At 33.8% G+C, this 16,747-nt stretch overlaps 1 protein-coding gene across 2 annotated transcripts in view; it reads left to right on the forward strand.

Annotated features, from left to right (window-relative positions):
- Window positions 1-16,747, forward strand: part of LOC123678111 (erythroid transcription factor-like) — a 37,850-nt gene that overhangs the window by 13,421 nt on the left and 7,682 nt on the right. Inside the window, exons 3-5 of one of the 2 annotated variants that reach the window (XM_045614921.1) lie at window positions 822-1,229; window positions 5,893-6,018; window positions 9,064-9,181. In XM_045614921.1, coding sequence (XP_045470877.1) covers window positions 822-1,229; window positions 5,893-6,018; window positions 9,064-9,181 — 652 coding nt within the window. The remainder of the gene's footprint in view (window positions 1-821; window positions 1,230-5,892; window positions 6,019-9,063; window positions 9,182-16,747) is intronic. The other variant, XM_045614920.1, reaches the window with a different exon arrangement.

The following is a 16,747-nucleotide window of genomic DNA, read 5'->3' on the forward strand; positions in this document are numbered from 1 at the left end:
AAACGTGTCTTTCAATAATTCGATTGTGGCACGAGCTGTGTGACATGTTGCGCCGTCTTGTTGGAACCACAGCTCCTGAACATCATGGTTGTTCAATTCAAGAATGAAAAAGTTAGTAATCATGGCTCAAAACCGATCACCATTGACTGTAACGTTCTGGCCATCATCGTTTTTGAAGAAGTACGGACCAATGATTCCTCCAGCTCATAAAGCGCACCAAACAGTCAGTCTTTCTGGATGTAAAGGTGTTTCGACATACACTTGAGGATTAGCTTCACTCCAAATACGGCAGTTTTGTTTGTTGACGTAGCCATTCAACCAGAAGTGCGCTTCATCGTTGAACAAAATTCGCTTATGAACATCGGGAACAACGGCAATCTCATTTTGGGCCCATTCGACGAACCTACGCCTTACTTGATGATCGTGAGTCTATTCATGATGAATTGTCAAACCAAACTGAGAATAAATCACTTGACAGCTGTTAAATCGGTCGCCATCTTGAACAGTAATGCCATTTTAAAGTTATATACCTCGAAAAAAAAACACCCGTTATAAATAAAATAAAATTTCGTATCTACTTTTGTTTACTATACTTACGGATTTGAGGTGAAATAATGTATGTTATATTTCTCTAAAATTGTATATCTTGAGAATTTGAGATCTTAGGTAAAAATGAATAAGTTATTTGAATTTAGGACATCAAATTGATATAGAATCAGCTCGAAAACTTCGATACCAAAACAACTGTTCCCTGCGATTGACAAATTACGTTATTTTTTGGCACGCTGTATATTATTCTTCATCCCAACCTTCTCTTGCAGCAAAACTACGAGATCCAGAGCAGCAGCTCCCCCTCTTCAAGCAACCAAGTGACCCTTCTGACCCAGCACGGTTCCTACCAATACACACCAACGAGCGCCCCGACGCCGTGGCAGGGGGGGCACCAGGAGGTCGACTTCTACAACGGCGCCGCCGTCCACCACGGCTCCACAGCCTCCGGCGGCGACCAGTACACCTACGGCGGCTGGACCGCCTCCTCCAACTCCCCAGAGGACGGCACCCAATTGCGAGAGGTGAATATCAAAGAATGCGTCAATTGCGGTGCCAGCGTGACGCCCCTGTGGCGTCGGGACGGCACCGGTCACTATCTTTGTAACGCCTGCGGCCTCTATAACCGTATCAACGGTGTGAACCGACCGCCGGTGAGGCCAACCAAAAAACCCCAGGCGGTAAGTTGAGATCGTTTAATGCCGCCGCCACTGTTCGCCGTCATACGCGTCGGGACGCCGGTTTTGGGAGGGGAGGGGACAGACTCGACGGTGAAGTTGTAAGTTTCTTTTCGGGAAATTCAGTCTATTGAGAGGGGTTTATACCACGTGGCTTTATCGTGATCTGTCAAAGTTGAACTACTCCTCTCTTCTCAGCGTTATTGATATCTCCCCACTTTTCAGGACGAGTGGAGCAATCTCAAACGTTCCTCTAATTTACCGTCCTTTTCTACCACATACAAGAATTCAAAATACGTTTTTACGTTTTTATTTTTAATTTTAGAAGAATCGCATTTTCAGCCTTTGACAGGACTTTTTGTATAATGTTTTTATCCTAGAAGGACCTGTTTAAATTTTAATTTTTTTCTGGTGAAACATAGATATTATAGCAAGGAATAAATGATTAAATTTGGAGAAAAAAATCGTGAAGGTTTTTTAATGCATCTACACATACAACAATTTTTGTGACTTGTAGTCGTTTTTTGAATTTTACAACAAACCAGCTGTTCGAGGAGATCCAAAGTCGATGTTTAGTTGTTGTTAAACAGCCTAGAGCACGTGTACGCGGAATTTATCGCCAGCTAGTTCAAGATCGTCGTCTAAGACTATTGGCTATTAGAGAACGATTTGCGGCTGATGAGTTGTTAGGAGAACAAGGCCATCCTGTAACCGTCCGAACCTCAGAGGAAAGAAAAGATAGAGGTGCCCTCAGAAGTAAATAGCGTTGTATTGTAATCAATTGCAACAGTATGATGATAAGGTGAGATAGGACAACAACAAACCTGCAAAATTGACAACTAGAGGGGCGGTAAACATTTCAGTGGCGTAGTCAATGGTTCTCTTACTGCCTCTTATTAAGTTTTCGGTGCTGAAATGTTTGGAACAAACATATGCATATTTCGGCAAACTGTTCATTTGCAATATTAATACGTGGCACCATATTTTGCTAAATTCTCTATTTGAAGGAAACCTACAAATGTTAGCATTGAATTAAGTTTTCGATATCTCACAAATACTACGCCATAGACAAGATATATTCTACGCCTATGGACTCAAAACGTGAACTTACCTATGATAGGTTAGGTTTTCATTTCCGATGTTTTACACACTATACATGTTTTTCGAGTATTTACCATGATTAAAATTTACAATATGTAACTTAAAATTCACAAACTTGTATAAAATAACGCCGATTACAAACGTGAAATTAAAATGAATAATTAACCCTTAACGCACCTCTAGTTGACACGTGCAATAACAACAGAACCGTGTTGCCAAATCCACAGAATATTCGCGAAATATCTATGCCACAGAACGGAGAAAAGCTTACCTCTTCCTCAGAATGGCAATGCAGTACATTATAAATGTTTGTAAACAAAAATGTTATAGCGATGTCAACAAATGCTATAAGGCACCTCTATCTTTTCTGACGGTTTACCGTCAGATAAGGTCTTTTGGACTGCAGCATAATCGACCCCATCTTGAGCTTCTTCTGAGTTTTCCAGTTTCTTTGCCAGTTAGTATATTTATTCTTCAATAGAACATTCATCTAATTAATTTTTTTTTCATTTCAAAAAAATTAATAAATGAGGACTTTCCGCAACTCTTCAAAATGAATAATAGTGAAAACCATGAGGTTTTCACATTCAAAATTTAGTACGCTTCATTTTACGTTAGAAAATTTAAATATGAATATATCGATGGTTTCCAGCGTAAAATAAAGCGTACTAGTTTTTGAACTGATCGCTGAAACGGTATAGACCCCTCTCAATACTTACATATCAAGGACCTTACTGGTACCGTACGAGAGTTCTCGAAAAAAACTATTTAGACTTCCTATTGGACGATAGTTTGATCGTTCTGCAAATGTTGTAGAGAATCGGTAGAATAAGCGAGTTTATCGAGTTTCCCAAATTCGTTTCTAATGAGTGGTTCTCAGAATGCCTTCGAGCTGAAAAAAATTAATGCCACATTTTTGGGTTCTATTTTGAGGGAATTTATTTGGTGAAAACCGTAACACTCTAAGTTTAATTGTTTTTAAGCTATAAGAGAAAATTAATTTGGAAGATGGCGTAAAACCAAAAGTTCTCATAACTTCTTTTTTACAGGTTCTAAAAATATAAAACAAAATATTAAAAAATTGACAACTTTGTGCCTATTCCTGAATTCCTTCACAATAATATATGTATTTTTAAAAATAATTTTTTATAAATTTTTTTAAAAATGTCAAAATTAATAACCAACCAAAAGAAAATACAAAATAACTAAAACTACACAAATTGAGTAAACGGTTAACAAATACACTCGCCTTCCGAAGTTGTCAAGGAAATTACCTCAATTTCAATTGAGCCTGGTGTAGATGTTGAATTGAAGTTACTATTGCTGACAAATTGAATATCTAACTAAACTAACATAAAGACAGACGTACGTTTCGGAATTTTTGTATTTACAAACAGACGTACGTCTGTGTTTATATTAATTTAGTTATTCAATTTGTTTACCGTTAACTCAATTTGTACAGTTTTAGTTATTTTGAATTTTTTTTTTGGTTATCAATTTTGTCATTTTTAGAATTGGAATTATTTTCCAAGAACAAAATAAACCAATTATATCATAAAAATATATCACTGTGAAGGAATAGATACAAAGTTGCCAATTTTTTGATATTTATATTGAATATCCTTCATCAAGTACAGTCCTTAAAACTTTATAATGAAACAAAACGGTAGAATACAAAGGTATAATAATTTATTTATTAGTGAAATATGTTTTGAAGTCATATAACAAACTTGTGTTTTTTCGAATGTGAACCACAAACATTTCTTCAACAAATAAAATCGTTTTATATTTCAAAAATATATGTATAACAAGTATTATTAAGTACCTTACTTGATAATTAAGTTTCATAGGGCGAATCACGTGCCTATCTATGATAATCTTCCTAATTAGTTCAGATAATTAAAGTGGGAGTATTGTTCTTGTCCATTTCTATTAATATTAGTAGGATATTGGCTATATTGGACTATTATAGGGGAGAGGTGATTTAAACCCAGTTGAACATCAGATGTTTTAAATATGGATTATATAATTGAACTATTCGGAGGTCATCAAGGCCTCCAGATTCAACACTGTTAGAACATTAAATTCATCAATTAAAAAATAAAAAGGCGAAAAAATCTAACGGTTTAAATCCGGAGATCTTGGTAGCTACCGGATATTTTAAATATCTGTATCTAAAGTTCACAGATTAGCCATAAATATATGCACTTGTTTGATTTACCTTGTGAAACTGAAACTCTTGATGATTTTTAAGTTTGTTAAGATTAATAATTATATATTTTTGAAAAAAAAAGCGATTATATTTGTTACAGAAATTTCTATGGTTTACATTCGAAAAAAAAAAATTAGTTTGTATTATAACTTCAAAACTAATTGCAATAAGAAAAATATTACAGCAATCGGTTCTTCTGGAATGTTTTTGTTTCATGTTTATAACGCCAATAATGAAGAAGTTGAGAGAACTTTTCATTTCACGCCATTTTCCAATTTTCTCTTATAGCTTGAAAACATTTGAAATTATAAGGTTAACGTTTCCACCAAATTATTCATTAATTTTATCTAGTTCGAAGGGATTCTGAGTAATCCAGAAATCTGGATTTTGTGAAAAAATCATTTTCTTATAAAATTTTTCTGAATTCTTAAACTGCGTTTGAAAAATTCGAGAATATCTATTGTTTTTAAGCGCTCATTCATTGCGCCAACTGCGTCTTTGAAGACCACAGAAATATATAAATGAGTATAAATGAGAAGTCATTTATTTTCGTAAATATAATGTCATTGTTGTCGGTTAGTTTATATAGATAAGATATTGTAACGGTTGAAATTATTGTTATTCACGCATCTGCTTCGTAAAACATGTTCGAAGAACGAATATTCAGAACGTCGGAAATATATGTGCATAATACGATTAGGACTCTTTTTTATCGAAGTCAAATGTTTAACATGCGTTCAAAAATGTTTTCAGAATAAGGTTATTTGTTGGCCTCAAAGTATTATTTGAAATTTGATGGTGAAAAAATTTGATGAATAATACATAGATATTATTATTTTGTATTTCAATAATAAGTTTTCGGCAGGAATTTCTTTAAATAATAAAATTTTTTCGTGGACTATCAAAATATGTTCCTCTAATCCGTTGAATTGAGTAGCAAGTAGAAAAACATTCTTGGAAGGCACATTTAGCTATCACATCCAAAGCGTTCGCGCTTATCATTGAATAAACACAGTCAGAGTCTGTTTTCAGCCTCAATACGAATATATTGTGTACACAAAACTAACCGAAAACTATCCAACGTTCTTCATATCCCATATAATTGATCGATATCGTTGCGTTATAAATAATATTTAGAAGCTTCCATATGAATGATAAAACTTCCGATTGGTCAACTGAAATAAGGCGGTACAAACCTAGAAATTGAATAATAACTCCCACAAGCTTTTGGATCGATATTAAGTTTAATTTTTCAAATAATATTTCTCGAGTAGATTTGAAAATTAAACACTATGATTCATATATCTAGGACTGGCTCGTAGAACTATGTTAGCCAAGTTCATTCTTTTCTAGCACGGAACTAGAAGAGCAGGTGTATCCTGTGCTAATTGTAAGACTGCAACTACAACATTATGGAGAAGGAACAACCAAGGAGAACCTGTATGCAACGCTTGTGGACTCTATTTCAAACTACATGGGGTGAGTTTTATAATAATAATTATTATTATTATTATAATTAGATTTGAATCAAGGACATGGTCCTGTGAGATTCAATAAACATAAAGAGCATTACAGTCATACAAGCAGTTGGGCACAAGAGAAGTACATAGCAGTGTTTAACAGACATATAGAAACAACCAAAATATGTAGGAAAAGAAAAACAAGGAAAATAAACAACAATGATGAAAGCAAAGATATTCCAGCGTGATAAAAAAAAACTAAATATCGTCATATCAATTTTTAAAACTGTTTATAGATGGAGCATTCACAACACTAGGCGGAAGGGAATTCCAGTACTCAAAAACCCTATTGGGGAGGAAATTTCTCCTCGCAGTGGAATTGAATCGTTCCTTCTTCAGCTTCAGGTTGTGACCGCGCAACCGAGTATCACAGTTCAGTGAGAAAATGGAGCATAAATCAGCGTTGATGAAATTGTTTACCTTTTGTTTTTTTCCTATTTTGTTGCACTCTGTATTTGACTGTTGGCACCACTATACCGGGTATCCCATGTTATCGTATACTGGCAATATCTAGCTTATTTGACAATATAATGAAAAATTAAAAAAATTGCTTCCTAATGATGTATAAAAAATGACAGCCCAACGGTAGCTACTCCATCTCTTTTCATTTTCAAATGGCACCATCTGCATATTGTCAGTGAAAATTGCGTGTCATTCTATATGGGATACAAGGATAATACATACATATATTTTTATTAATAACACGCAAAAGTGAGGGGTAACGATCAGAGGGCTGTCAAATGTAAGAACCTTTTTAATACATCATTTGAAGGATGCTTTGACTTTATTCAAAGCGATTTTTTTAATTATCTCGTCTAATAAGCGAGATATTGCCTGTATACCAGGAAATATCTCGCTAAAGTAGAGGTTTGAGTCAAGTGAAAAACACACCATATTTTTTTTCAATTGTAAATCGTATTTAGTAGTTATTGTTCAAAGTGTATCGTTTGTCCCAAATACCGGGTGTCCCAGCATTTGGGACAAACGAAACACTTAACACTTACTGCTAAATACGATTTACAAATCCAAAAAAAATGGTGTTTTTTACTTGACCCAAACCTCTACTCGATGAAAGTCCTCAATAATTAAATAAACAAAACCACAATTCACTATTTCATAAACACACTAACTTCTACAGCGGTTGTAGGTACACTGTCAACACGAACGACTCTAAATAAAATTAGGTACAAACAAAACCATTTGTTACTTTTGGGTGGTTATAGACTATTAATGATAATTACATCTATTAGGATGGGAGATGAACTGAAAATATTATCACAATTTGTATCTTTATCTAGGAAAACAAATTCAACGGTGGTGAATTATCCAATATCAAGATGAGCATTAAATAAAAATAATTTTTGTTAGCGCTTACGAATAACAGTACTGCGTATTATCAAAAAAAACCTCCCTTTTGCATGCGATTGAACCATCATTCGAAATATTTTTTTTCAGCAACCGTCCGGGAAGTGCTCACTTCCCGGAAAACCATTTTCGGGCGTGTTGCCTACAATGTTTTTTCGGCAACCGTGTAGAATAACACTAACGCCGCTGCGTTACATATTTTATTGCGATTGCGATAAAAAAACATGCAAATTTTTGACAACTAATTTCATATGAACTGTCAGCCGTTATCTCGGTTGCTATGGATTCTATGATTCTTTTCCGGCCTAGTCCGGGAAGTCCGTACTTTCCGGACTAGGCCGGGAAATGCTACTTTCTCAGAGAAAAAGCGTCCGGCAAGTGAGCACTTCCCGGACGGTTGCCGAAAATAGTAATTTACGTAACAAGTCCGGAAAATAGGGTTTTTTTGGACGAATAGACAAAATTCCAGGACGAGCGTAAGCGAGTCCTGGAAGTCTGTGAGTCCAAAAAAACCATTTTTGGGCGTGTTGCGTACAATATTTTTTCGGCAACCATGTAAAATAACACTATCGCTGCTGCTTTCCATGTTTTATTGCGATTGCGATAAAAAAACATGCAAATTTTTGACAACTAATTCCATATGAACTGTCAGCCGTTATCTCGGTTGCTATGGATTCTATAATTCTTTTCCGGCCTAGTCCGGGAAGTACGTACTTTCCGGACTAGGCCGGGAAATGGTACTTTCTCAGAGAAAAAGCGTCCGGGAAGTGAGCACTTCCCGGACGGTTGCCGAAAAAAAATATTTCGAATGATGGTTCAATCGCATGCAAAAGCACGGGCGTAGCCAGGGGGGAGGGGTTTGGGGGTTCAAAACCTCCCCCCCCCCCCGAAATGTTTAAGATGTCAAAATTTATCAATCTTTTTCTTCTTTTATTCTCATTTATTTTTATGTAGAAAAATCTCATTTTTCCCATTAGCCTTTCTGTATACGCCTTTGTCTTAAAACCCCCCCGAAACTGAAACCTGGCTACGCCCGTGTGTAAAAGTGTATAAATTTTAAAGGCGATTATTTTTAAAAGCAGTAAAAATGTTTTGCATGAAAATCGGTTGTTTATTTTTTGTATTCTCAATTCATAAATAGTAAGCATATAACCGATAACAATCGGTGATCTTCTTCTACGGTAGGTCTCATTTTGACTCATGCCATGGAGGAGTACCAATATGCTATGCTACTATATTGGTACTCCATGGCATGAGTCAAAATGAAACCTGCCGTGGAAGAAGCTCAGCGGTTGTTATCGGTAGTTAACAGCTAACGGACTATTCTCAGCGGCAACCACGAAATCGTCATAATCTAAGATATGGCGAGATACACGCGCTAATCTAACTGTGAAAAAATTTATGCAGGGTTGATACCTACTATCTTTCAGATAGAATGAAAATCTCTGGTAAACACGAAAGATACACTATCTGTTAACATTTCAAAGATAATCGCCGTTGATTTATTTAATTGTATAAAAACCCACACTCAGTATGTGGAAAAGGTGGGTGCAAGACGGAACCCTAAGTGGGTGAAACGCGATGTAGTAAAAGCGGTAGTGCCTTGAGGGTAGTTAATTGATTAGATGGGTGGTTGCAGGTACCTAGACCGCAGTCCATGAAGAAGGATGGTATCCAGACAAGGAAGAGGAGGCCAAAAGGGAGTTCAGCGCCTTCTCCACACCATTCTTCGCCACCTCTGGGTCAATCAAGGCTAGGTAAGTACCGAATATCTCACCCCAAGTTCTCAAATTGAATGCTTCATAACTGAATTGTTGAGGATGGTACCATTATTATAAACTACCTTTCAACAAGCTTTCGAATAGATGGATATGCTGCATCAATAGAGCGTAGAGGTAAAGAGCATTTTCCTTCAAATAGTGAAAACTCGTACTTTGCTTTCTATCCAATAATAAATCTCCATTAAAATCGAATTGGGCGTAAGTGTACTATTAACCATCTACTTAAGAGCGGTTTATACCACGTGACTTTCTGGTGATCTGCCAAAGTTCAACTACTCCTGTATCCTCAGCGTTTTTGAGATCTCACCACTTTCTAGGTTGAGCAAAGCAATCGCAAACGTTTCTCTGATTTGCCGTCTTTTCTATCACATGCAAGAATTCAAAATACGTTTTACGTCTTTATTTTTAATTTTAGAAAAAACGCATTTTCAGCGTTTGACTCGACTTTTATATGATATTGTTATGTGAAAATTCATTAAAAAAATAAATATTTGTTGGGAAAGTTATGTCATACATATATTTATTCAAAAAAAAAAACCATCTGATTCTTTTTTTCCATTCCAATAAAATTTATAAAAAAGGACTTTCCGCAATGACGAACTTTTCAAAATGAACAAATGTGAAAACCTCATATAAATCGATGGTCTTCTGCGTAAAATGAAGCGTACTAAGTTTTGAACTGATTGCTGAAACGGTATAGACCGCTCTTAACAAGAAATGCGCACACTTAGTGAAGTTTCTTCATTTTATAAATCTATACACAACTATTTTGGTAAATGGAATGGTTTCTATTTTTGAGGTAGAAATATGTTGGATTTCGCCTTCATTTGAGAATTCCTGAAAATTTCCAGATATTTTTATACTAAGTTATTTTGATTTATTATTTTGATTAATGAACCTTTGGAATCGTTCAAGAAAACAATTATATTCCCCTTAAATTTTAATAGTTTACATTTTAGATTGAGTAAAAGAGCTAGAGCTCTTATCGGAACCTAAAAAAGAGATTCGCATGAAATTCGGTACAAAAAATCGGAACCAACAAGTTCTTCCAAGCTCGAGAATGCGATCTTCGAATTTTGAAGGCAAAAAATCTAGAAGAGTGGAGTCTCAAAAAAATACATATTTCTTCGTTAATATTTTCGAAAGAAAATTCCTAGCACTTATAGTCGAATGGACCAGGGTTTGAATCCCGCCCCTGGATATTCTTCAAAATTTTTCACATTATAAGTTAATATGTTTGCTTCATGGGTTGAAATATTTTGCGTTGAAAGTGGATATAATAAAGCATGGTATAACTGCATATGCAGTGTTTTTAAAAAGGTGATGCGTCACAATAAATTATTTGGGTATATAAATTTTTTTTTTACGAAACAGACTCTAGTTTTTTGTCCTAATAGTATTCATATTTGTTACCTTCTTATTTGGAACCGAATTTTACTATTCCTTCTTCATTTCGTCTTAAATTACTATAGTATAGACAATACTTTCTGGCTCACTGTTTTCATAAATTCTGCTTAGTTTCCTATATCTGAATGTTTGATAATTCCATCAGAACAGTATTGCATGACTTTTTTTTATTTGAAGATTCTACCTAATGTATCTACTAGAAAAATTTCATCGAATTCGAATTTTTTTTTCTAATATTGAAATATTGAACTCTAACGAATTTCACACACAAAATGTTCCTAGTAATGAATAGGTAATTGGGTATGAAACGTTTAGTGAGAAGTCACTCGAAAACATCATCTTTATCGGATCTTCATCAGAATTTACGTTTCAGTTTCACAAGTCATTTTGTTATCGAGATTATCTCACAAACACTCAAGTCATGTCTATTATTTTCTGTTGATTTTTCCACATGACAACTTATTTTGTGGAATTGAAATAAAACCTTGGATCCTAGCCAGATTCTCAGAACAGATTGATCATCTTGATGAAATTGAATATTAGAGGACTTCATTGAGTTGTTGTAATTTAAATTCGACTCCATTAATTTATAAATATATCATTTTAGTTCAACCCATAAATATACCCAAAAAAATTTGCTCCAGTTATACAAAAAAATGAATTTGCTTTAGAAATACGTAGAGAAAAAATCGAAATAGTACAATCGAGTCAAGACCTGAAGTTTACAGCTTGTTCTAATTCCTTTTATGTTAAATTTTTAGTTATCATCATTGTGGTTGAAAAAATAATTGTATAAGTTTTGAGATTCCTATACTTCTATTAGTAAATATAAAAGCGATTTCAAGATTTATGCAGTCAAGTCATCAGAATCATAAAAATAGAAAATTCAAGCATTATATCGAAAAAAATTAGAGAATAGCACTGGCGTGAAGACAGCAGCTTTTGAGAATTCACCATGCATGAGCCAAGTGCGCCCCTATAGATCAATACAATTCTGTGGTCTTTCGGGATTCAATTACTTCACGTCAGTGCTTCCCTCATTTTTTTAGTTAATCTTGTGAATTTTTGTGGCCCAGTCATCGCACTTACTAATTTTAAGGATTTCTCATAGAATTTTTTCATGCAATGCTTTACTATCTGAAATAAAGGGCGTGTATTTAGGGGAAAAACTAATTTTTTTTGGCATTTTGTGGACATGTTTTACCGATGAAAAAAGGGCTACCTATGAATATTTTTTGTGATTCTCTAGCGGTGGAGCATGCAATGTTACTCATATTGCATTATTCACCAGAAATTTTCAACGAAAGAATATTTTAACAAATATATGTTGAAAATAAATGCATTTTTGGCTAAATAAGTGGAACGGACAAAAGTTTGAAATTTATTTTCTCCTGAAGCCATTGGTCGTTTTTAGCATTTTTTTTTTTGTGGCTTGATTCTTCGGAAACGTAACTGTCAATTGTTATCCTGGTGAGTGAAAAAATTAAGATTTTATTCAGAACACTTTGTGGGGTTAATCGTTTACGAGAATTTTCAAGAACACTCAGATGGTATCTCATCTTTCCTAAACATTTCCTATTTTCAGTGATTTCAAGTTCATAATTTTGAAAGAAATTAGTATAGCACTTTGAATGGTTCTACTACACTGAAAAAATTCGTTCATCGAATTAAAGAATGTCAATCGTTAAAATGATTTCATTGATACAATGTACTTTTTCATCAATAAAATGATTCTTTTACGCATTTTTTTACATTCTTTTACGCATACTTCCATGCAATGATATTATGAATTTCTGTTCATCAATATCACGATTCTGAGTGTGATGTTGAGTATTCGTAGTTTCGAGTAAATATTCATTGGATAGAAGAAGATGTATAAATCCTACATTAACTACTTTGGACAATTTCAATGAACAAGTGATACAATATTGATTCAAAGTACAACCGATCGAATAATATACCGAACATTGAAATAATGAATACTTCATTGGTTGATTCAATGAAAACAATTCATCAATATGATAAATTGATAATATTTCATTGTATGTATTAATGTTTCTGTTCATCGGTTGAAAAATAATGACTGAATTCATCAATACAAATAATTTTTTCATTGAATTTATGTACCTACACTTTTGTTTCAGTGTATCAAATAAATGAAATCATTTTTAAGAGCTTTGCGATTCAAAACATTGATTTCAACAACAACATACAACAGCTTATTATGTAATAAGTACTGTAATTTCTCTCGAAATCAAGATATCGCATTGAATAAGAAAAAAATCAGAAAAGATGGGGCAACATCTGAGAATTCGTAAATATTTTCCTCTATTAACGAATCACTTAACAAGTGTTCTGAATTAAAACTTATACTCTTCTTTTTTTTTTGTTCATCCTTCTATATAACAAAAAAGGAAGTTTCTGAATCGGTATCAGAACAGTTACCAAGGAACCAAGCTACGATTCTAAAAAATAATTTCTAAAATCGGCCAAAGGGTTCAAGAGAAAATGAACTAGGACTTTTGTTCAGATTTTATCCATTCCCCTTATTTTATCGGTGTGTATATTATAGTAAAAAAAACAGAAGATCTTTTAATGCACGGATCTTCTGTAAATGAAATCGAAGAAATATAGTAGGTGACCGTCGGTGAACGTTTACTTTTATTTTTGGTAGATAACGATAATAAAATGCCAGTTCTTCAACTCTGCAGCAATTCTAAAAGAAATCAATTTTTTTTATTTTTAGAAGAGTAGGTATAACTTTCTAAGCAGAAGCCTAAGAGCATTTAATTTACATGAAAGGCCCTAAAAAATTTCGCACTTACTTGGTACTAACTGGTAAAATATGTATGCAGGGTTATCCTAGATTTGAGGTACAAACAAAATGACAGATTCCTCGGATCTTTTTGAGAAAAAAAGTCCCATAAACTTGGGCCCACAAACGATTTGTTTCCAAAATACAGGGTTTTGAAGTTTTATTTTTATGTTTTTCCTTATGCACCCTTGACAAAATATTTTTTTTTTGTGAGGAGGGGAAATCCGTTGAGGACACTCAAATTTGGCATAGATATTCCAATATAAATTTTTCATCATGTGATATGCTCATTTTGAATGCAAACCTACAGGGTGATATTTTTCTAGAATAGTGCCCGTTTCTTTCCTCCAGAACTTTTTTTATGGTGAATAACTGGTAGTTTATGAAATGTAAAAAGGAACTTTGGTGCAGAACTTTTTGGTTTCTTGTAGTTTTGTAGTATCTGCTATCGATTTCGAAAGAAAAATTTCAAACAATTCTCTAGTAATCCTCAGGAAAATCCAAATCATTATAAAGATCCAGTAGGCTGTGATGAATAAATAAATTTTAAATTTTATTACTTATTTACCCAATCTGTAAGGATGATTAATAAAGATCAATGAACTGGTATAATCATCACAAAAAAGTAAGATTAGGAGAAACACCCGGTATATCTAAAACAAAGCGTTTGTGAGCCCAAGTTTATGGGGTATTTTTCTCTTAAAATTATTCAAGGAATCTATCATTTTATTTTATACCTCCAATTTAGGAACACCTTTTATAACCCATTCTAGAGATATCCCGAATCGAGGATAGGTAGGTGAATTTCTAAGCTTCGCATCAAAAGTTGTAATGCTATCATGTGAAAATTTTCCATATTCATTGCACAATCGGAATCGATGTGTATGTTACACATTTCAGCCTTCACAATCGTTCTCGTTATTAAAGTCGGTTATACATTATCCCCTGTGAGTGACGCTTTGTTGACGGAGCACTCGTATTTTTATCTCTCTGTATGTACAAGGGGACAAATAGAATTATGAAACGTGTAAAACGGACTAATCCTCTCGTTCCATGCATTCCTTCTATTTGCTCACGAATGAATTTGTGTGCGCTATTTCGAAATTGTACCTTGGTACTTTTCACGTATGTGGAGTAGATCCGTGATCGTAAACTAGACGTGGTTTATAAATTCATGTCTCTGTTTAGACGAAATAATATTCCGGATTCGACTTGGGCTTAAAATTTTTTAAACGAAGTAAACAATCCTGGAATCTGGACACAGCCAGAGGGAGCTTTGGGGCAGCCGCCTTAGGTCCCCCACTAAAGATACATTCATTTTTTTTCTTTTATTCATTAATTTTTTCATCTTTCGTATCTCTTTTTCATCATGAATAGTTTGGTTCAAGCTCCGCCATCCAAACTCATGATTATAATAATGAAATCTGTAAGATTAAAGGTGGTGACACCTTTTTTCTGGGCGGTCAAACTTGAAAAAAAAAAGAACATTATTTCAACAAAAGTGTCTTCAATATGATGTTGTTTGAAATGAATAAATTTTTGTTAGAATTGAATATTGTTTTTTCCAAGTTTGACAGCACAGAAAAAGGAGAACTTATGTCTCTCCACCAGAAAATTATGTCCTGAAAATTATTACATTATTTCGTTGAAGACTATACTTTGTTGAAAACATAGGAAGGAGGTGGATGATTTTCCCACATTTACAGTTCAGTAGAATGAGCAGAGTTCTGGGAGTTATTGAAATGAGCCAGACTTATCTTCAGTAGATACATCGAAATCAATGTTATTGTTCTATCAAGAATATTATTTCATCAAAATTTAATTTCAAAATTTGTAATATCCCGTTCTCAACTTATCATGAGAACCATATAAAATTTGCGCCATTCAAACACAAAAACTGATCTTTACTCAATATTTTTCGCTGTTTTCAAATTTCTATTCATTTTTTTTATCTCATATAGGTACTGAGTGATATTTTTTTTTTCAAAATTGTTTTTTGTGAGGCGATGAAGAATACGTACAGCAACAATCCTGTAATATATCGGGGAAAAATTTGCCATTTCAACGAAAATGAGGGAGTTCCTACTTCAGCATTTTTCTATGATTCACCTTATATCTCTGAAACCAATATCCTTATGGGAAATTTTAACTTAATTCGGTTTTTGGTACTCTAATCTCCAATGAGCTTGTTGTCCCTCACGTCACCAGTCACCTTGTATATAAAAAACATGTGAATAACTCTTATACTCAATTTTTACCATTCTGGCTGAATTTTCAATAACGGGCATCTTCTGAATGCTTCAAGTCAGTGCTATCTGATGTGGAAATTCAAAAAAATTTTCCCAATATCTACTCATGCACATCAATTGAACGACTCATAAGCCTTCAAACAATAAACCGTATTTCTGATAAACACAGATGCTACTTTGGTGCATAAAAAAAATTATGGAAGCATTGACGAGAGAAAAACTGAACATTAGAAAATAATCAATTGAGTATAGTTACTCGCTTTTTGAAATCGATGATGAGTTTCCTATTCAAGGATGGAAAACAATTTTAATTTATCAAATGTTCGAATTGAGCATCGTTGACAGCTCGATAAATTAATTATTTCAAGAATAAAAACCTGACACCAATCACCAATTGTTAATTGGGTAATAAAAAAATTGCTCAACAAATTTGTTTTCAGACACACCACGCTCAATGTGCAATCGAATGTTCCTTTCATTTGATATATCACAATCCGTTTATTCCTATTTTAAAAAACAGTAGAAGGATGTGGAACGTAAATTCAAAAAATCATAGGAATACCTGCTTTTGAAATTAAAAATCCATGGATTCGTGGTTATCTCTTAATAATAATAAGTAAAAGAATAATGGTCTGATTGCAGTTACTCTGTAAACACAAATTGTAAATTATTTCCTAATTTTTTAATAAAAAACGGCACAACCAACACTACTTTCAGCCACATCGTTGAATAGGAAATCATATTACTTTTCATTTGATGTATCACAATCCATATATACCTACTTGAAAAAATTGAGTAGAGGGCGTGAGAAATATCTAATTCAAAAAAGCATTCAATAAATTGCTTTTGATATTAAAAAATCGACGGGTGCGAGGATTATCCTTCATAATTCTTCATACAAGAATTATTGACGAGTTACGTTACTTTTTTAGCACGCTGTATATATTCTGTGGATTATATAAAGTGTGATTGACACAACTTTGGTCGTACACTGTGAACTCGAAAAACTTCATATATTGAATATGTTGTTGTTATCTACACATTTCTAGCAAATGGCAATTCGATGAAAAT

The sequence above is a fragment of the Harmonia axyridis genome, chromosome 4, assembly GCF_914767665.1.
Source record: "Harmonia axyridis chromosome 4, icHarAxyr1.1, whole genome shotgun sequence".
NCBI classification, from domain to species: Eukaryota; Metazoa; Arthropoda; class Insecta; order Coleoptera; family Coccinellidae; genus Harmonia; species Harmonia axyridis.